A 22760-nucleotide genomic window follows, 5' to 3' on the forward strand; every position below is an offset into this window, starting at 1 on the left:
TTATCTATCAAGTTGTCCAGTGCATCCATCATTGTTGACGACTCTTGCTAAAACTTGCACCTCAGTTGTTAGATAAAGACCCTTGTGTTTCCTCTCCTCTTATAGGCAGGCAGCTAGGATAGCCCCCCCATGCACCCCCCCCACACACACAACAAATTGCCACTGGTATTTTCCGATGCCATGAGATGTCCTCAAACCAATATTGAGTGGCAACCGTAAAAATAACTCATTTCCACTAGGATTTTTGGGTCAATTTATCTCCACTCAAAAATGCTCTTTTTTACTTTAAACACAAAGGTATGTCGTCCCTACAAGTACAATATTCAACCAAAATTAAGCAATACAACACCAAAACAAAGTTTAATGTCTAACAAATGGTGAAATGTTTTATTTTATTGTAATTTGCATTGATTTGGTTAAGTGTGAACCTTAGCACTTACACTCAATATTTTCTAAAATTTCCAAAAAATTACAAATGTTGCATTGGTTGCATGCTTCATGTCAAAATGGTATATCAGTTATCACTGGAAATTATTTCTAGGCCCTTCACATATTTCTTAAAACATTCAGCTGACAAAGTATGAAGAGAACATTCGTCAATTAGATATAGATAATGGCGAGCGAAAGAGCAATGAGGCTTCTGGCTGTTGACTCGTTAGCATGGTACCCTGGAATGATTCAGTGGATCTTTATGGTAAAAACTTTGAGCATATAAAAGCTCGTAATGTCTTTTCACCTTAGGTGGTTATTCAGTCTTATATACACACACCTTAGAAGTACCTTTTCCTGCTTAGAAATTCATTTTTGTTCCATCTTGTAAAGAGAATTTCAGGTAGATCAAAATAATATGGCTGGGATAATTTGACATTGGTCTAGTGGTCAGCGTGCCTGGCTACTATTCTGCTGGCCTGGGTTCAAATCCCAGTTTGAGGACATCGGAAAATACCATTGGCATTTTTTTTTATTATGGGGTGGGGGGGGGTGCATGGGGGGCTATCCTAGCTGCCAGCCTATTACTTCCTATGCTATATATATGTATTTTGGGGGATTAACGTGGGAAAAGTGTGGCTCCATGTTGTGCAAGTCAGTGGGTGGCTGTACAGTTGTCAGTGTCATAACCATTTTTTAGTGACAAGTTTTATATTACGGATCAAACACGACCTCCATCATCATCGCCAAGGCCTGAGAGTGCCGGTGGGCTTCATCCATATCATTCATTATGTATCAAATATTACACTCTGGTACTGACACTTCTCTTATAATTAACCCACCAAGGTGTACTGCATATACCACACTGCAGAGAATGAGTGAGTAGGTAACCTGTATCCTTATCTCCTCCCTTGTTGGTTGGTCTCTGCTAAATCCTACACTTGCAATCTTTCTCTATAGTTCATTCTCCCACACTCCAGTCCTGTTATCTCCAATATTACTTTCTCTTTCTATAAGGTGTGAATGTTGCTGCTCCTGCATTCATCATTGAAGAAATTTATATATGAAACTGATTTTATAAAATGTAAGACAGGCAGAAAGGCTGTTAATTAAGTAGAAAAATGCCATCAGTGTGGAAACCCCTAGTTTAGTGTTTCAGGAGCCCCCAGAGAGAGTGATGCAATGTAAGGATTAGGAAGTGCTAGGCTGCACCTGCAAGACGACTTCTCTTAGTGGTGAGCCCCAGCTATGAAGACCATACACGTCCTTGATAACCATTAAATTTTTTTTTTTTTTTTTTTGTGTGTGTGTGTGTGTGTGTAGAATCACAGGTTAATTAAATTTCTGAGAGGTCTTCCATACAAAGGTTTACTATAAAAAGAGATGAATATATTTATTAAAATATTAAAGCCAAATACACTACACTAATATAATTAATTCTAGTGAAAAACTCATTATTATCTTGGAATGGCAAGCGTATATACAGAGTAGTATGGAAGATGTGACGCTACCATACAAAACCTACTGGGAAGGGTGACCACCATCGGCTGGCCACACACCTGCTAGCTAACCCCGAGGCCCCTATGTGAGCACTAACAGATAGAACAACTGTGGGTTAGTCCAGAAGGGGATACATCTCTAGGTTGCTACTGCCATCCAGCTCAGGAAGCACGACCACTTGTTACGTCATACACACACGCTGATCTGGTGGCTGTCGATGACACCGATTACAACTACAAAAGTGTTGACAACACTAATTCTTTGTCAATACATTAAATGTGTAACACTGAGGATGACCTTTAAGTAAAAAACTCCTTTGTATTTGTAAGTCACTGATCACAACAATAATAGCATGATGACAATGTAATATACAATTGGCATAACAATACATGAAGGGTACAACAGTTAATCAAGAGAAAGAACCATCCACTGTGACTAATGGAAAAATCCCCAGCCATACAGAATTAAGCAAACATGCCAACACTTGCCTGGGATTTTATTTTGATATACATGATACTTATAAAATCTGTATATATCAGTATATATACCAAGCAACTAGTGTGTTCAGCAACTCAACATTTCATGTTTAATTCAGTACTGGTGGAGACCAGAGAAATTATCAGTAAGGTATATATCAATAATCATATTTGTTAACACACATGCATGTAAAAAAGATAAGAATATTATTTTTGAGTCATGTAGTGAGATATGATTGACAATTTTTCAAACAACATGATATGCATTGTGAGCCTGTGAATCACATAAGTAATTCTTAACATGATATGCACTGTGTGCCTGTGAATCACATCAGTAATTCTTAACATGATATGCACTGTGAGTCTGTGAATCACATAAGTAATTCTTATGTTGATTAAAATGCAACCCTTACTTAACATTTTTCATGTATAGGTATATATTAAGTACTTAGCAGGAACTGTAGGAGATCTTGTTATTTTGACATAAATCAATAAGGAATGAAGAATTAACAAATTCAAAACACATCTCGCCAAGCAGCAAATTACTGTTATGGAGAGTTGCTGAACGCTCTAATTGTTGGTCTGTTTGCATGATTTCATATCATCTAGACAGACAAGGTTAAATGCAACAGTTATTTTAACATTACTCAGCTTCTGCTGTTTTCCTTCTCCTTGTTTGATAAATTATCATTTTACAGTGTCTAAAGGCCTGAGGAGCTGTCCAAAATTTAAATTGTTTCTGATGATGATTTGTTTCAGCCTGAGGAATGATCTTCAGACAGAGTGAGGTAGGTTGTGTGTGCACCTGCTTACATACATGGGAGCTCACTTGTGATTGGTCAGCTGTGGTGAGAGTTACTTGCTGACTTCTACTGAAGCTCAGTTGTGGTTGGTGCGATACAGTTTCTTATTGGTTGGTAGGCAGTATGTTATGTGAAACGTAGACCCTGGAGAAACACAACACTGCCTACCAACCAATAAGAAACCAACAAGTGGCTCTCACTGCTATGCACCAACTACAACCAAGCTCTAGGAGAAGCCAGCAAGTGATGCACCACAACAGATCGATCACAAGCAACCTCATATGTAAATAAGTAGGTGCATACACAACCCACCTCAAGATGTTCCCAAGGCTGGAATGAAATGTTGTAAGAAACAACTTAAATTCTGGACAGCTGCTCTGGACTGGACACTGCAAAAAGATAATTGACAAACAAACATGTTAAACAATTCTGAACTAGGAGTTGCATTTAATCATGTCTGTCTAAATGAGAATGATATTTCATATTATGTACCAGTTTAATTTTCCCATTTTTAATGCTCTTCTGATATGAAAATGTGTCCATTTTTGGCCTCCTGGCTGCAGGAATAACATTTCTCGGATTTTCCTCTGTTCAAATACAAAAGACCTCACCATAACAGATGCCAGCAGGATAGCTCTTCCTCAGCCAGTGAGCTGCTAAAGGGGCCCAAACACCTTGAAGATGGTCAGGAGCCTGACATGTGGACACCCATTAAGAATACACAACGCAGGAACAAAGTAAAGAATGTTATTGCCAGGGATATGTCATGCAGAAAATTGTTGACCTTCATTCATCCATTTCTTCACTACAGAGATCAAGAAACTTAACACAAAATTAGGCTGAAAAAGGAGAGGTGAATAATGTGACAAAGCAAACTAACTACCCCAGTTCACCACTCGCCAAATGCTAGACTTCTATCTACCTGTCACATGCCACAAACTTCTGCCACTATCAGTTGTAGTACAAAAGAGTTACACCAACCATTGCAGTTGTGAGTGAATAAAGGGACATTTCTTAAGCACTTTGTTCCCTTCTCCAATCACTCAGCCCTTCAACATTGCTGGCCTCAATGTAAACACTCAGACATGTGGCAGGCCTGGTGCAGTTGCTACCTTTTGCATGTCTACAAACTAGAATTTCCCCCAATCTTAAGAATATGCATTTCTATTTACCTTCAGCACAACCATCATGGTAAATCCCTTCCCTATATTGAATAAATCAGAACTAATAATAAGACCCTTGACCCCTGGGCTATATAACCCTGTAATCGCGTAGATCTGATGCCAAAGGGAAAACTAAAGGACGATGTCAATATTGGAAAAATCTGGATATTATTTGGAAACAATGTTGGCTAACTGAAGTATCACAAGAAAGAAGACTTCTGCCACTCTTTAAATATTACATAACAGTTTACACCCTAATACAATTTCTCTTACGCTTTGCTTTATTTTAAAATAGCAGAAAACACCTTGCCTGCAAAGAGGAACAATACTCTTATGGAAGGTTAAATTTACCAACCAAAGAGCATGTACCAGAGCTTATCTTGCCATCATCAAGTCTTGTGTAAGAATTTCCACGCGTATACACCAGATCATAAACTTGCCAATCACAGGTAAAGGTCTAAGGGTCAAAATATTAAACTTTTTTGACAGTATTTTGTTCTTAGGTTCAATTTTCCAGGGTGAATCTTTTCCTGGTATGGATAGTACTTAGAGTGTAGGGCTGTGTACAGACTGGTAAACACAGCCTTAGCTCCTGCCCTGTTCTGACCTAGTGGTGACCTGGTTAGCAAAAGTGACCAAAGACAACCTGAGTGGTGGCAGCCTTCTTTTGTTAATTCCTCAACCAAAGAAGACATCCAGTCACTCTACAAACTGAAGCCATATGAATGAGACAATGACTTAGTGGGCAACAAAACTTAAAAAAAGATAAATAAATAAAATAACAATAATAATAAGTTCCAAGAGTAAAAGAAAAGGGAATTACACTCTACCAAATACCTGTTGATGTTGTCATGACTCTGTGCCCACTAAACATACAAATACACACAGTACTTTCTTATAGGGCCACACAGGAACACCCAATATTGCAGGAGAGGAGATGAAAGTATAGGGGTAAGCAGGCATCTTGTGGTGAGGGTGAGAGAGAGAGAGAGGAGGAGGTGGGGAAGATTGTATGAGAGAACAGTGGAGAGGAGCCGGAAGGGAGTTATGTATACATATCTTCCCATCCTTAAAGCACCCCAAGCCATGCCCTCTGTTACACACTACTCCTTGGTATAAAAGATTAGGGTTTGGGAGTTTGTGTGTGGAAAGGTGAGGAGTGATGGGTGGGTAGGTAGTTGATGTAGGAGTTCATATAAATTTCCATTCTTATAACACCCTCAGCAGTGCCCTTTATCACACAGCATATTCCCTGGTAAGTGTGTGTGTGTGTGTGTGTGTGTGTCAGGATGGGTGGGGTAGAGTAATGAGTAGTCTATGTTGGTGATGAAGTGGGTAGGAGGTAATGGTGGTGCCCCTCCTCCCCCCATCATCTCACCCTGTCCCAAGCGCCACCCTCTACCACATGCTGTACTCCACGTCGTCACTGTCGGCTATCATGAAGAAGCCCCATATGGTGAAGAAGGTGACCACGTTGCCCGCCAGAACTAGGCCGCACGCACCCCAGTCAATCTGTCAGGAACGGGAGAATCGATCTCATTTTACTGTTGCTCTCACTGCTGGTACTACTACTACTATAGTCCGTTTCATTCTGTCTGTCCACTCGCAAACGTAGATGTGGCAACTGCGCATTGTTAGTTCGTGATTGCATGAAGATCAACTTTACATTTTCAGTGATATATTTGAACATTTGTGTATACAAAAAATCCTCAAACCCTCTTATATGAACTGCAAACATGCCAATTTGCATTGATAAAAATATAATCTACCATACAAGCACACAAAAGTACAACTTGTATATTAAACAGTGTAGTCTGATCATACTCGAACGATTCAAAGCCTTTCAGATACCCATATTTCACCTCATTCAGGTACATAAAAAAAACTGACATCTGACTCTGCAAGTGTCTATACATAAGGAATTTTGAAGTGTTGCATGTAAATAACATGGGTAGCCTAATATTCGAAATAGCCTAGCATTACATTAAAGTTATTATTTACCATTTCATGTTATTTTGATTATTAATCGTTATTTACATGCAGTAAATTATTAAGATACCTTTCCTTTACACTTGCAGAGTCAGATGTCTTTTAATATACCAGAAGTGAGCTATCAATCAATGAATTTGAAAAAAACATAGATTGTTTGAGCATGTGACTATTTTATTTGATACAAGCTTGTCTTTTTGTGTGCTTGTATGTTAGATTATCGATGCAAATGACTGAGTTGTTTTTTGTATACATAACATTCAAATATATTATTGAAAAATAAGCTTGAATGCATATCACAAGTTGATTTTCACATTCATGAACTAGATATGCGCAGGTGTTACATCTATGAAAATTCCCGCTTTGTTGGTGGACAGATGAAATGAAACAGATTATACTACTACGTACTCCTACTACTACAATGACGACGACGTCTATTACTCCTAATATTCCTCAACAACCCATTTAAATCTGCTTTCTGAACAAGATGAAACTATTCTCAAGACTTACTATGCATTTTTTATAGTACATGTGGCCAAGATCTACCTTTCTCAAAATCAAGACACCACATGTTACTACAAGAAATAAGAGAATTCTCTATGCCACCCCATTTTTATTGTATGTGTTATGGCTAAACCATATTCCTGTAAGCCTCCCACACTCTAGATGGCTGTGCGGTGGCGGTCTGACACTCACCACTGGGGCCGTGGAGGGGGAGCGGGCAAGGATGATAGGCAGGCCAAAAGCAGAGACAACGATGGCGGCAGTCACGAAGTATGCCAACTCCTTGCATGGGTTGCTGCCGCCTGTGTCCTCTGACACCCTGCGCGCTATTATGCTTGGTATTGGCGCCAACACATAGAACACCACAACAAAGAATGGCCACCAGTTACTGGAAAAGGGTACAGAGAACACTATTTATCAATGCTCTAAAAAACACAAGATTTAGTAAACCTGTAAGTAATATATAGTTCAAGATGAAGTTTACAGTATTATCAAAAAATTCAACTCAAAAAATCAGGATGCAAAGCTTGCTTTAGCATTTAGGGCACAGTTTGCTCAACATCAGTCATTTATGGATAATAATAGAGAATCATTAGCACTGCACTCTACTGAGTAAAAAAAAATAGTAGCTGAGAGTCAATGGAAGCAGCACAATATGTTATGCACACATTCAACAGTATTTTATCACATCAAATTTTCACATAAAAGAGTCCAAAAACTGAATGCCCCCAGGGCTGCAAGAGTAAAAAGTCATGAAGAATAAGGTCCTCTAGCCTTGATTTCCATATAGCATCATTCATAGTGTTGTTATAGTTCATTCCAAATCAAAACCTCAGGAGGACATGCCCACCCAACAGAGTTGTTTCCCATGTGACATCCTGAGTAGAATGAAGGATCCCTGTACCATGACTGGCTGACACTTTGGCGAATCAGGATCAAAAGTAAAAGAGTGGGTCTGTCCCGATGTAATTCTTATTTGATATCGGAGGCCTTGACTAACAGTGTATGTTACTCACTTGTACTGCGGCAAGGCACAGGCCAAAAAGAGGAAGGTGAGGCCTATGGTGGTGGCGAAGGCAAGGGTCACCAGTGCTGAGGAGGGAACAGAAGGAACATAATGACCACCACGACCTCAGAAAGTCACCGAGAATAATACACAAAGGCTCCACAAGATGTTTTCCAAGTTGTCTTAAGCTTCATAGTTTCTAGAAAAATCAAGGTTTGATGAAATTTCATCCCAATCACAAAAGATACAGTGTTCAAGTACTCTTACATAATGGTAAGAAATGACTGAATACCTTGTATTTCCATGGAAATGGGAATAAGCAATAAATCATGATTTATTTACATGAACCCGAGACTGAAAATCACTCTATAATTTCTTATCATCATGTGCAAGCTCTTGAACTCTTAGTTTTGTGATCTAGTCATGAATATATTCTTGCTGTTGTTTCATAATGTCAATTCCTATGAATTTCATACCATCCAGTAATATGACATTGAAGTAATTATTATTTTTTTGTGATTCTCTACAACAAAATTAGCCATGAGAAGCTCCAGAAGGCAAAATAATAAGAAAAAGTAATCAATAAAAAAAAAAAAAAAAAACTAATGAACAATAATAGCAATGTTAAAAACAATACTAATAAAATCCTGTTACACTCATAGGCACAAACTCAAGAGAGTGTGATGTAACAAACACGACATACCAAGCCCCAAAGTGTCCACTATTGCTACAAATTCATCCAAACGTTACACTCAGAAGCATAAGTGAGGGATTGATGACTGCTGCCTGGAATACAAGTAAAATAAAGGAAAACTGATAGCACTCATAATTCATTAGTGGTGTAAATGCCAAAGCTACATTAGCACTGTTTGCATAGTCTCAGATTCACAATAGATAGAACAGCATCACTTCTTGTCCCTTCAATTTATGTATCAATTCTCCAAAGCATAGCTACATATTCATTTACTGTTTATAGAGCCCCCTCTTGAATGAATTTGTTTGGTTTCAGCATGATGTATATTTAACTTTAATATTTTTATTCCTCTTAACCATTACTTGTAGACTTTTTCTGTTTAGTTCTTCTATCATATGTTGCAGTCCACCACTAGTACTGCTAAAAAGAACAATATAATCTACAAACTGAAGGTTACAATCACTTGTTTCCTATTGTAATTCCTCTATGGCGCCACTATATAACACTTGCCTGCACCATAACAGGCTGGGGCCAACCATCTGGCCCCACCAAGAAAGCCTACCAGAGTCATAGGCTTAAAAAAAACACCAGTGAAGCATTAAGAAAATTAAAAGCACACCATAAAATTAGCCTGTATAATTCCTTTTATGTTGGGACTTTTCCAATATCTTTATTAAGTTCAATAATCATTGTTTGTATATGGCTTCTACAACAGATTGTCTGGGCTGGGTATCAAGCCCAGGTCTGTGAATTCATAGCTAGGCTGCATAAAGGACAGGTGGATATATATTTGTAATCTCTATGGAAATAATAAAAAACTGTCACTCAACTTTTTAGCAGTGATAGGTTACTACCTGTTAGGTTAAGGTGGGATTTTGTAAATTTATAAACAGATATCAAGGTCAAAATGACCAAAATGGTGCTTGAGAAGCAACACCACAATGTTTGTTATTTTTCTATCAGCACTCAGCAGGTATCCAGAACAATTATTATCGTAAATTTGCCCTAGAGTTTCCATACCATTTTGCTAATGATAAATTATTTCCAATCGAATAAGAATAATGGTTTAGCCAGAAATGAATTGCCTAATTATCTGGAGTAGGCTGCTTAAATGTGCTAAATAATCCCCTTGCCTTATTATTGATCTTAAAATGGTCTGCAAATATCAAACATTTAAAAAAAAGATAGTGTCCAAAATCCCAACAAATTTGGTTTTGCTTTCCACTTATGTACAAGATTACAGTCACAGTGACATTGATCCACAAATGTACTTACACAACGCAAACAGTCAACGTACTCATGACAAACACAACCAAAAATACCAAAGATATCCCACAAACACTGTCGCATACAAGCACTCATACTTTCCAAGCACCATACGTTACTGGAACAACCTCCCTCAACAGATTTTAGATTGCGGTGCATTAGACTCATTCAGAAACAACTGCACACTCACTTGTCACCACAACACACCAACACTAACAATTACACTTGATTCACTTCCCTCCCCTGCACACTCTGCTCCCCTGTCCCCCACACAGCCAACCCAAATATGCATGTTAAGCACCTGTACAGGTGCCCTTAATGATCAAGATCTAGGAGAAGGATTTGTCACAACTAGTATAGTACACAGACAAGCCACAAAGACGCCAAGATCAGCAGCCACTGGGAAGCCAATTGGTATCCTGCCCCTCCTGTGTGGGTGTCAGCCTCTACTCTACAGAACACAGCTGGCAGGGCATTGCAGGGAGGAGGGTCAGGGTCAGGGGTGCCGGGCTGCGGCGAGGACGTGGCTTTTGGGGGGTGAAGGTCAGGCCAGGTCGGCAGCAGGGAAACTACCCCCTACAGAGGCACTCTTCTGCCCTGCTCCTAGCCCCACGCCACCCGGGGACCCATACCTCGCATCTGCATGGCGGAGGTGCAGCCTTCCGCGGCGGGAGGACCAGCGAGACCCAACGAGTGGAGGAGGGAAAAAAAAAGTGACGAGAAAGGAATGACTCACTGCTGCGTAACTAAATATTTCCTGCTGGCGCGAGTCTCCGGGAAGAACTGGGGGGGAATATTAGATTAAGAGAGGCCTGCCGTGCTGAGAGCCGCGAGTACAGGCACTTCAGGGCAAAGGAGACCGATCATTTGTGGAAAAGAGGCTCAGCAATCACGAGACTGACCTTTCAGACCCGCCATGTTTGTTATGGTTTGCCTGACGTCGAGACCCAGACCCAGACTTTTGTGGCACCTCGAGACCCAGAACCAGTCTTTTGTGGCACCATCCTTTTCATCATCATCTTTTAACCCTTAGACCCTCTCCTCTGCTTATTCACACACTTTTCTTTTCATTGGCGTTACCGCACAATGTCTTCCTTCACACTATGGCTCTATCATTTTTATAATTTATTTATGTATTTTCTTGCTTGAATTACTCATTTTCTACTCTTTTCTTTGTATTAATTCAGGACTTTGTGTTCTTCTTTCCCAGCACTGTGTTATAGGCCCTATAACAACCCTTTTGCCTCAGATCTCTATACCTATATATCCTCGATCCTACCCCTTATTTCGTCTCTCATGGTTGCTGCAGATATTCTACATGTTTTCCTGAGTAGCTCTGTCTTGTTTAGTGTGTTAGTATTGGTATAGATGAATGACAGATAAATCTTTCTCGTAATATAGCCTATATTTTGTGAAGAAGGCCGGGGGATGTCATATATTATTCAACGTACTCAGTAACCCCTGCAGATACCCAGCGGGAGAAGGGAAGAGAAAAGAAGGAAAAAATTAAGCAACAATAAACTATCAATCAAGAATTCTTGCTGGTCCCTGCTGGTTATGACAGGAGAGATTTTTACTATCATGGTTACATAACTATGAAGCTCACACATATAAACAAATTGCAACATATGTGACTGACATACTTATAGGCTACATAATATTCTTTTCTTGCTGATAAAAAAAACATAAACAATAATTAAAAAGCCTTGGAGGGGTGGCTCGAGGATACGACGTGAACCTTTGCAACTTGTGCATGATCGACATATTTTTTTCCTACTGATAAAAAGCTAATAAAAAACCTGATACAAAGATAATAAACCCTGGAGGCGTGGCCCACAGAGCTTTCCTTTGCATGCTACGTTAACTTATAAACGAATTGCAACGCATAGATGGCACCTTACATATATCCTTGATGTTAAATAAGCTAAAAATAAGAATGGAGGCGTGGCTCAGTGCGCGTGTGTGGCTCTGGCTGTGTAGTAGTTGTAGTGGAGGAGGTCACAGGCTGGCCGAGTACCCAACTATAGACTCCTTGCCCTTGGGAGTGAATAATACTGAAGACTGCTGTGGTAATTGACTTCTCGTGCCTTATTACTCCCTTTTACATACCCAAAGCCTGCACTCGAAAACGCCAAAGCCCTTAAATAAGCCCTTCAAATACACGTCACTCTGGGTAAACAAGCCCTGCGTCCACTTGTGTTTATGTAAGGGCTGATTGTGGATTAAATTGGATGATATTCAGTCACCTAACCATCCCAGAGCTTACGTGAGAGTGTTTTTTGGGTTTATCTCACTTATTAGAGTTATTAAGGTTTTTTTTTAAGGGTTGTTAAGGGTACTTCAACATCTCTCGTGCTTGCTTTTCCTCATTGGGGGACTCATAAATACCTTTCCAACTTTGAGTATAGATGAAAATGGATAATATACAGTAAACTAACCATCCCAGAGCTTACGTAAGAGTGTTTTGGGGGTTTATATCAATAACTAGAGCTTGTAGGAACGCCACAGGGTTGTTAAAGATATGTCAACATCGCTTGTGGTGGGCTTTTCCCCTAAACGTGACTTGTGACTCATAATTACCTTTCGAAATCAGGTGTGTGGCTATTTCCTAGTAGCGCACAAACGGAAAAGATCACTGTGCCTTGAATGAGATAGGAAGATACGTCACTTGTCATTCCAGAAACGACCTCTTAACATCAAATAATTAAGTTAGCAAGTAAGTGATACCTCAAGAGCAGCTCACACGTACCGCTGTAGATAAGATTTGGAAGAAGGGCGGTTGTGTGTGAGTAGTGTTGGGCGTTTTGTGTGGTCAGTAGTACATTATTGTTAGTGTCGTAGTAGTAATGTAATGAAGTAGTGTAACCCAGGACAAGGGGCACATCTTTTTACCTCTTTGTACCCCAATATTACCCCATTGGTATCCTAATGAAACCCCAGTGTTACACCAGTAATACCCCAATGTACCCCAATGATACCCTAGTGATATCCTAATGAAAGCCCAATGTTACACCAGTAATACCACAATGATACTACAGTGTAACACCAGTGATACCCCAGTGTTGCCCCAATGTTACCCCAATGATACCACAGTGTTGCACTAATTATAAACCAGTGTTACCCTAATGCACCCCAGTGATACTCCAGTGATACCCTATTGTTAGAGCATAAGGTGTCTTTTTACCCCATTGTTACTCAATGATACCCAATTGTTACCCCAATATATGTCAAATGTCTTTTTTTCCCAATAACCAGGAGGTCTTTTTACCCCAGTGTTATCCCAATGCTAACTGTCTTTTTACCCCAATGAGTGTGAACTGTCATTTTACTCCAATGAACCCCACTGTTGCCCTAATGTATGCTAAATGTCTTTTTACTCCAACATAAGTCCAGAATTACACAACTCTGATGTTTGGTACTATTTTTTCCCAGTTGATTTTAATTTGCAATCAATTAATCAATGTGTATATGGCTGGGCAGTGTGTTCTGTGTAGGGTGGACTCCTGCAAATGTTTTCTCTCCTCAGTACTAGCAGCTTTTTCTTTCTTCCAGGCCTGTGACCTGAAGGAGCAAGTTGTTTAAATGCTGCAGTTCCAATCCAAAGGAGTCACCACCTCCTAACCCCAGACAAAAAGCAAGGCGGGTCATGTAAGTATTGGACATCCTAATGTTGCTTGCCCACATCTTGTCTGAAGTCAGTAAAGACCCTGGCTGCCACATACCTTTGAAGGACTATTATCTGTCTGGTGTCATGAATGAGAAAAGCTGCCACACAGCCCATGTGCCAGTAATCAATCTTACAAACAAGTAGATGTTTATTTTATGGTACAGTTAGTCAGTTACTCAAGCCTGCATCAATAGTGTCTAATCGGGGAACATTTTGTGGGGGTTGTCATGAGGGTATATTGGTGAGGGAATGGCATGAGTGTTGTGGGAACCAGCATGTAACCCAAAAATGTTCCCATAGAGAAATTTTATACAAAGTGTTACAAATAATTATCTTGCAATGTCATTATATTACATGTGGCTCACAACTGAAATGTTAATTGTGCCATTAGTTATATTATTCCATTTTCTTAATTTCAGACCATGTGATACTAGCTGAGTTGAGTTCTTCATACAAGAAAGAGGTAGGCAGTCAGCAAACCAGGTAGAGAGTAGTAGCGTAGCACCTGATCACTGGACATGGCTGGCACAGCTGCTTCTCCAACGTCCTTAGTTGAAATTACCATATCATGCAGGTGAGCTTTGTTGTATAATATATTTTTATTGATCGTTTTCATGTGGTTAAATGAACTGATCTAAATAAACAGGGGCAGAGGGTTGTGTTACAGAAAACCTACATATGAACATTACTCAAAAATGATGAATGTCATGGTGCCATAGAAAGTCATATTGAAAATTTGAGGCATGTGACAGGGGCAGAAGATTGGTGGTGGGTGTAGTAAGACCCTTTGTGGTGCCACTAATGGATACTACAAGATCCTGTGGCAGGAGAATGACAGCAGTATGGTCTGGGCTGTCCAACTTTCCTAACTCCCTGTAAGTGATGGGCGGCACTTCGTTCGGTCCCTCAGTGTGGGACAGATGGAAAGCAATACCTCATATTTGCCTCTCTAAAAGGGCTGTGAGGCAGAGTACTATAATATTCCATTAAACTTTTTTTATATGAAAACATGACAAAGAAGAAAGCATTACTCACCTTGCTTTATTTCCTGCAAAAGAAAACCATTTTGCTGGAGACCAGCAGCCCTAATTTCTTCTCATTGTCTTTTTATAAAGATAATACAAAAGTGAGTGAGATCAGGCTTTCAGTGATGTCTGACCCACACTAGTGCATTAATTCATTAGACATTCTTGTATTTGTATTGTGAACCTTAATTGAGTAGGCGGGGGAAGACTCACCAGGTTGAGCACACCTCCTTCAGCCTTGCCACAGACACCAGGACACTGATGACTGAAAACTAATTATCCCAGGATGCTGCAGACACACATTTGGCTAGCACTGGCAGACCTGCCATCCCATGTCTCAGGGCTCATCCACACCAGAGGAACATGGACCAGGACCAATGCTACCTCCCCCCCACCCACGCCCACACACATAGCCAACACTAGCTGACATACCAGAAATCACAAACTTCAAATTCTCACAGCAATGCATCAATGCAGCAAATAAAGATAACAGTATGTGTGGCTTCATTAAAAGAAACTTTTTATTTAAGAATAAATATGTATTTCTCACGCTCTACAAAAGTTTAGTCAGACGCTACTTGGAATATGAGGTAAAGTTTTGCTCTCCCCACCATGCAAAGGATATTGCTAAATTAGAAGGTGTTCAGCGTCGGGCAATGAAAATTATCCCTTCCTTGCGCAACAAATCCTACGAAGAAAGGCTTTCTACCCTTCACATGTTCTCTCTTGAGAAACGTTGCCTCCGAGGAAAACTGATCGAATGTTTTAAAATACTTAATGGTTTCACGAATGTAGACAGATCAACATTGTTGAGTATCGATGACACTTTGCGAGGAACAATGGCGAAACTCAGATGTAGACAAGTAAATTCAGACTGCACCAAATTTTTCTTCACCAACGCTAGAAAAGCGAGAATGGAATAAGCTCCCATCATCAGTGGTCCAGTGTAACACGATTGACTCCTTAAAAAATAAGCTCGACCGCCACTTCCTTCAACTTAATATCAACTAGAGTAGAAATGCAACGTTTTGGAGTCTTCTGATTAATGTAAAATCACTTAGGTTTAAGGACAGACCACCAAGTCTGGACCATGGGGTCTGTGTGGTCTGATTTTCTATGTAAATCTATGTAAATACACTGCCCTTAGCTCCACTCTATCTGTGCACAGTGACATGTAGGTACCTAGTATGAAAGAAGAGTAGAAGCAATAGGTACATAGTATCAGCTTGTTGGTACTTTGGTGTTTTTTGCACTATTTAATCATTTGTAAAAGACCTCATGCATAGGCTTAAATGAGATTTGTTTTGACCAAGATTGATATTATTTGATTTTCTTTTGTTTGCAGGAATCTGCGTGACACAGATGTATTCTCAAAATCAGATCCGTTGTGTGTAGTATTTTATCAACCTTTTGGATCCAGAGAGTGGACTGAGTACAAGAGAACTGAATGTATAGATAATACCCTCAACCCAGACTTTGCTACGAAGATCTCAATGACTTATCACTTTGAGGAACAACAGCATTTAAAGTTCAAGGTGTTTGATGTTGACTCTAATTCCCCATCACTTGACTACCATGATTACCTGGGGGAGTTTGAGTGCACCTTGGCCCAGCTAGTCAGCTCCCGGACAGTTCAGAAGCCTTTGCAAGACCCCAGCCATTCTGGTGATAATGGGTACATCATCATCACAACAGAGGAGCTTAGTTCATGTAAGGAAGAGCTTGTTGTTCAGTTTGTAGGTAAGAAGCTGGAAAACAGAAGCTGGTTTTGTTCTATCAGCCCGTTTCTTGAGTTTTACAAAGCCAACGAGGATGGAACGTTTACCCTGGTGCATCGCACTGAGCCAGCACGAAGCACCAACGACCCAGTGTGGAAGGAGTTTTCAATACCGCTGCGTACGTTCTGCAGTGGTGACTACGATCGCAATGTTAAAGTGATTTGCAACAACTTTAAGTCAAATGGAAATCATAAACACATTGGTACCTTTCACACAACAGTGAGGAAATTAACTGAAGGGCCAGGTGCATCAAATACATGCTGGCTGATTAATGAAGAAAGAAAGGTATGTGTGTTGATGAATGTTTATGTTTTTATGTAAAGTAGACCCTCATTTTTAGGTATGTCACTGCTCACATTTTTCTGTCTTTTCAATTTAACATCTTTTGTGTAAGTTAGTTTTGCTGATAAAAACTTTGCAAGGAGCCTAACATCTTACGTTTTATGTAACGTGTTTCCTCCCCGCCATGAGTAGCGGCAGAAGGGAAGCAGCTACAAAAACTCTGGGGAAGTGTTGGTGAACAAAGCTCACACCCGACAAGTCTTCTCCTTCATTGATTACCTCAAGGGGGGCATGGAGATCAATGCCTTCATCGCCATTGACTTCACAGGTATGGGTTTTTTTTTATCATCACTAAAAGAACAGAGCCATAAATTTTAGGGGATTGTTTGTATTTGTATGATATGCAGGTTTAGAGTGAGGAAGGATGTGAACTAGAAGTCAGTGTGTGATCTACTTTGATGAAAATTACTGGTGTTTTGTTTGTGTTTTCAGAAACTAATTGTCGTATAAATTTATTTTTCAGCATCAAATGGTGATCCTAAATCACCCCAGTCACTACACTTCCTGAATCCAGCGCTTCCAAACCAGTACGTCCGTGCCATCACCTCTGTGGGGGAGATCATCGAGGACTATGACACAGACAAGTTTTTCCCTGTCCTTGGCTTTGGGGCGAGGATGCCACCAGCCTTCACATCAGTGTCACATGAGTTCTTTGTCAATGGAGACCCCACCAACCCCTTCTGTCACAGAGTCCAGGGTGAGTTATGCTGATTGAGATTTTATAGTCTGTCATTTTATGAGCTCATTCACACTCTGAAATTTCTTTTCCTATGATTAATTGTAGTTTTATTAATAAAAGAGTAAAAGTAAATAGAAAGTAAACTGGACCCAAAGTTCATTTACTCTGCCCTACATAAAGTGTTGGCAGGTCTGTGTGACAGTACTTTGTTTGTGCAATGATTGTTTCTCAATAATCTTGTAAGATTGTTTTTAGTAGTAAGGGGAGGAAGGTTTCACTTATTATGTGTGGGCATGATTGTTGATGAAAATTTACTCTAAAATTGCATTTTCAGTGAATGCTATTTTCATATTGATGCTTTTATCTTCAACCTAAAAAGAGAGAGGGAAAAGTTTTTGAAGAAGAAGCACCCAAATAATCTTGCAGTCAGGGAGAAGATTTAAGAACAAATTTTCAAATCTACTTGAGGTTGCAGGAGAGATAAAGGAGGTAAATGACGAGTTGACTAAGACTCCAATGGAAACAGCACTAGGAGCAGGAGGACAGGTACCAGTAATCAGCAGTACTAAACCAACAAAGGAAACAAAAGGACTCACAAAAAATATGGATGGTTATATGAGGGAAATAAAAACCAGAGTAGAGGAATTAGACTAAAGGCTAAAACTGAGAGGGACACAGCAGCCTTTGGTTGGAGGTATACTTGTTGATGACAGTGTTATTGGCAGACAGTGAGAGGGAGTGCCTCGCGGGAGTGCCTTGCTTCTACGCTACTCTCTTGCTTGTTTTCTGAGGTTTGGCCGCTCCATAAGCCCTCTTGATGTTGGTGACTTTTTCTGGTTGCCTTGCGCTTGTACTTCATTTGTAAGGACGTTTTTTTTGGCTGGAGAGGAGAGAAAAGTACGACATACTCTTCCCGTCTGTGTCTCGCTTGGCACTGGCGCCATGGCACCTCTCTTCCTCCCCTGCCTCTCCGCGCGAAGAAGAGAGGATGACATGACAAAATTTACGAAGAAATAAAATATTCTAATGCAATTTTTACGATATATTTAATGATATCAAGATATGTTGACATGAGCGTCTTATGACGCGCATGTCCAACTATGACGCAAAAGCCCCCCCAGGGGGGAGGGGTTTTAATTTTACGAAAACAAACCTCACTACATGGTAATTTAGGGTTTCCCGGCCACGCTGAGCGAAAAACATGTACTCGTCCGATTTTAAATATATTCGTCAAAAAATACCCCGTAGTCGCCCCCCTTAAATGTAAGTGAAATTATATTAAATCAGATACCGCCAAGACTGCATTTCTACTTTACTATTTTTAAATATTAAGTTGAAGGAAGTGTTGGTCAAGCTTTATTCCTGCAGGATTTGTTTATCTATTAATTTTTTTGAGTTTATGAAATACCAAAGAACTTCATACATTACTACCTCTTCCAGGAGTCCTCGAGGCATACTACAGTTGCCTGAACCGTGTGCAGCTCTATGGGCCAACCAACTTTGCTCCCATTATCAACCACGTGGCTCGCTTTGCCGCCTCCAACACAGCGGGGGATAAGTACTTCATCCTTCTCATTCTGACAGATGGCATCATCACCGACATGCCCCAGACAAAGGAGGTGAGTTGTGGCTGTAATGGCATTCAAACTTTTATTAATAATGCTATTTTCACTAAGGAAATGGCTTTTACTTAAGGGGGGCGACTAAGGGGGGTCCTCCTGCCCATATGGTACATCCAATAGCTTTAAAATCTTAGTATGTTATTTGTTTCTGTAAATCTATGACATTCTGTGAATTTCATGAAATTCGGGTGAAGTATAGGGGAGACTCATATAAAGTGTAATTTTCTTTTTTTTTTGTTTCAGACTTTATCTTTCAGTTAATCGCTGTGGAAAAAAAAAAATTGTTTACATATCTACATTTTGTATTTATAAAATTGTGATATGTTGTTTTGTCTTCGAGCAAAAAAATTTGCAATTTTTTTTCACTTACAATTTTCTCTACTCTGTGTCCTGTTTTCTTTTTTACATTTTTGAAATTTCATAAATACAAAAAATTGCCCTTTAGTTGTAGTTTTAGTTGGTACCAAACAAAAGTCGGACAGACTTATTCCTGATTTTGTGAAATTTTTGAAGTGTAAAAAACTACTTTCGGAGATATTGGCTCCTAAAGATTTTTTTCCATTCTATCCATGTCTTGCCATTTGTATTTATCTGATTGGCATGAAATTTTCACATATGATTGTGTATACCTTGTTGACTTACTGGAGAATGCTAAGGCATCTGGTCCCCCTTTATAAAAAAAAGTATTACTCACTCGCAGGTGAAGGTGTCAGAAGGTGCCACTGTCCTCATTGTAGAAGAGGTTACGGTCAAGGTATTCCTGCACGACCGTACTGGGCACTTCTGTCTAGCGATGAGTGTCTGTAGCTGGGAAAGCGACACGGTGATGAAAGTTTTGCTTGTATCAGAAGGAGGAGGGTTCAATTGAACACCTCTGTGCAGAGTTTGTTGTTGGAGCTGCAGTGATGTTTCATGTGGCAATGATTCTGCAGCTGGTGGTGATGTAGGTGGTGGTGGAGTAGGTGGTGATGAAGCAGGTGGTGGTGGTGATGAGCGGCGGGTGAGCGTGGCAGTATCACGACTCGCTTCATAAGCTCCGAAACTGCTCCCTTCCTGGTCTTGGCCGCTCCATCTTGTTCAATAAGCCTTCTTCATGTTTATGGCTCTCTTACTACTCAACTTATGCTTGTACATCATTTCTAAAGACCTTTATTTGGCTGGAGTACAAACGAACAGGTTGCATGCCCTTCCCCGTTGTTGTCTGGGTAGGGACTGGCTCCACCACACTCTTCTCCTCAACTCACACCCTCCCTGCGATCCGGCACGAGGCATGACAGATGACAAAATTTACGGAGAAAAAAAAATTCTAATGCAAATTTTATGTACGTACGTGACGCATCGCACTGAATGATACAGCATGTGTTGGCGTGCGAGTCAGGCTATGACGCAATTGCACGGGCCATTTAAATATGGCTTCCAGGGGTGAAGGGCTTTAATTTTACGAAAACAAACCTCACCACATGGCAATTTTGGAAACGTATTTGTCCGAATTTAAATATATTCGTAAAAAAATACCCTTAGTCGCCCCCCTTAAGAAGGGCACTCGGCAACTTGCTTCAAATCAAAACTGAAGTACTTAAGTGTATTTTTTCTAGGTATGGTATGTCTTAATGATATAATTTGATGGATTCTGAAGATATTAAGATGATTAACACATATTGCATATTAAATTACTACAATTTTGGGATAAATTTACACAATATTCACAGAAGGACTTTGCATCAACCTTTACAAGTAGAAATATACAGAGGGTCCAAATCACCTCCGAATATAAGCTGTGCCTGGACGGCAGAGTGTCGATCCGTGTGTCCTTTCAGTAATGCTGTGTGTCTTGACAGCTGTCTTTGTGCAAAAGCGGAGAGCCTGAGTAGACAAATGCCGAGGCAAATGAACGCCATCTCAGCACAGCTTATGTTAGGAGGCGATTTTGACCCTCTGTATATTTTTACCGCGGGACATACCCTACATTATCAGAAGCAGAACAGCATGCAGATTTAGGATCTGTACTTAAAAAGTGATCCAATGAAAAATAATTGAGTACTTAGGAGTTACAGTGAAATAAGTGCAAGAAAATGTTTATAAGCTACTTAATTTAGCTCTGATTTTCATATATTTGTTTTTACATTATTGTTACAAATTTATGCTGGTGTGATGCAGAATTTTCTCAGGAAGATGATGGTGGTCTCAGTTTTTCTTAATAATGAATGTTGGGGTCAGGAAACTGGGTGGGAGTGAGGTGTGTGAAGTCGTCGGTTTTGGATGAACTGGGCACTCCCACGGCCGCCGGCCCTGGTCCAGAGGCATCACTCAGTGCAATGTAGGGAGATGGGGAACGCACAGTCTAGTATGTAAGTCTGTGATTTAGCCACAAGGATCTATTAAAAACAAAAATAGCCCAAATATCATGAAATTTGATGCTTTTAGCCGAGTGCCATCCTTAATGTTTACTCAGTGTCTGAGGTTGTGCATTTTATGGGTACTTTGTAGAGGGCATCCCAACCCTTGTGGTGACTCCTTCATGCCTTAGTGTATACCTGCCTTTCACCTGCCTATTATTTTGGGTTGTCAGTTACCTGTTGTTCATGCTTTCAGTCCACTGCCTTTTATTTAGTCATCATCTGCATTGTATTTGAAGCTAAAATCTACTTTCTCGCTATAAATAAATCCATCACAGGGAGTTTATGCCATAATTGCTTTTTCTCCCAGTACGTATATCGATTCCCTGTATACATTCCAGGGTGTCAGTCATCTAGTTTTAAGCTTTGTCAGCTGTGTTTTTTCTTGCTCTCACCTGCCTTTATTTTCAGACTGCTTATCACTTGCTTATTATGTGAGGATGTTCTTTAAATCTCATCTCAAGCCAATACCTGTGCCTGTACCTCCTCTTTATATTTGAGTGTTTGCTTGGTCATCTTTTCAGGTTGTCATTCACTTGGTTTCTGTTTCAGGCATTGTCAATGCCTCCTCCTTGCCCCTGTCAATCATCATTGTCGGGGTTGGGAACGCAGAGTTTGACAACATGGAGGAGTTGGACGGTGATGTGGTGCGCTTGTCCAGCAATGGTCGGTATGCTTCCAGAGATATAGTGCAGTTTGTTCCATTTAGGGATTTTTTGAAAGGGAATGGGGATCCTCGCACGGCTAGGGCTCAGACTGGCTCGAGAAGTTCTAGCAGAAATACCCGATCAGGTTATCTCATACATGAAGACTAATAACATTGTACCCCAGGCTCCAAAGTTCTTGAGGCCCAGTTGCCATCAGATCTTGGCTAACAAGATCACACTGCCTACACTTATTGCCTTACAGAACTGGTAGTGTAGTGAGTATGTCTCACAGGCCATTGTGTTGTTCAGTGTACTACGGGCCTACTGCCACAAATATTGCACTTTATATGGTATATAGTCTGTTCACTTGTTAGATTCATGTTTATTTGCATCATATTGAATCATGTTTATAGTGTCAGAATGCAGATGAAGTTTCACATACTGAAAACACAGGTTGTTTATAATATACGCCAACCATCACGGCGCGCGCGACACTCATTTTTTTAACATCATCATACAGGGTGTCTCGAGCGCCGTGATGGTTGGGGCGAGTGAAATGTTGCTATAAATAACTCTGTGTTTTCAATACGTATAGATTTAACTGCATTCTGATCACACTATCGTGTTCACGAGAAATTTTCCTACGTAATGTAATAATATATTTCTGCAGTCAATGAGCAACTGTTGAAAACAGTGAATATAAGTAAAACATGTTATAAACATTTTTTAACATCTTCACGGTTCAACTCATCGTAATACCATTTTCTTCTTTGT

At 40.1% G+C, this 22760-nt stretch overlaps 2 protein-coding genes across 7 annotated transcripts; one reads left to right on the forward strand and one right to left on the reverse strand.

Moving 5' to 3' along the window:
* Positions 1-1781: 1781 nt before the first annotated feature.
* LOC127001752 (leptin receptor gene-related protein-like) lies at positions 1782-10813 on the reverse strand. Of its 2 annotated transcripts, none has more exons than XM_050866897.1 (4): positions 10733-10813; positions 7881-7956; positions 7057-7252; positions 1782-5883 (listed from the first exon to the last, which is right to left on the reverse strand). In XM_050866897.1, the coding sequence occupies exons 1-4, from the start codon at positions 10746-10748 to the stop codon at positions 5770-5772; spliced, it is 402 nt and encodes a 133-aa protein (XP_050722854.1). In that variant the 5' UTR covers positions 10749-10813; the 3' UTR covers positions 1782-5769. The 2 variants fall into 2 exon arrangements, with proteins under 2 accessions (XP_050722854.1, XP_050722855.1); XM_050866898.1 differs by having other exon boundaries at positions 10463-10769.
* Positions 10814-11757: 944 nt separating this feature from the next.
* Positions 11758-21870, forward strand: LOC127001749 (copine-8-like). Of its 5 annotated transcripts, XM_050866895.1 has the most exons (8): positions 11758-11899; positions 13383-13478; positions 13917-14071; positions 15868-16585; positions 16775-16910; positions 17106-17339; positions 18762-18940; positions 21161-21870. In XM_050866895.1, the coding sequence occupies exons 3-8, from the start codon at positions 14016-14018 to the stop codon at positions 21176-21178; spliced, it is 1341 nt and encodes a 446-aa protein (XP_050722852.1). In that variant the 5' UTR covers positions 11758-11899; positions 13383-13478; positions 13917-14015; the 3' UTR covers positions 21179-21870. The 5 variants fall into 5 exon arrangements, with proteins under 5 accessions (XP_050722852.1, XP_050722848.1, XP_050722851.1 ...); XM_050866891.1 differs by lacking the exon at positions 21161-21870 and having other exon boundaries at positions 18762-19037; XM_050866894.1 differs by lacking the exon at positions 21161-21870 and having other exon boundaries at positions 11819-11874; positions 18762-19037.
* The last annotated feature ends 890 nt before the right edge of the window (positions 21871-22760 follow it).

The sequence above is a fragment of the Eriocheir sinensis genome, chromosome 21 (genome assembly GCF_024679095.1).
Source record: "Eriocheir sinensis breed Jianghai 21 chromosome 21, ASM2467909v1, whole genome shotgun sequence".
Classification (NCBI taxonomy): Eukaryota; Metazoa; Arthropoda; class Malacostraca; order Decapoda; family Varunidae; genus Eriocheir; species Eriocheir sinensis.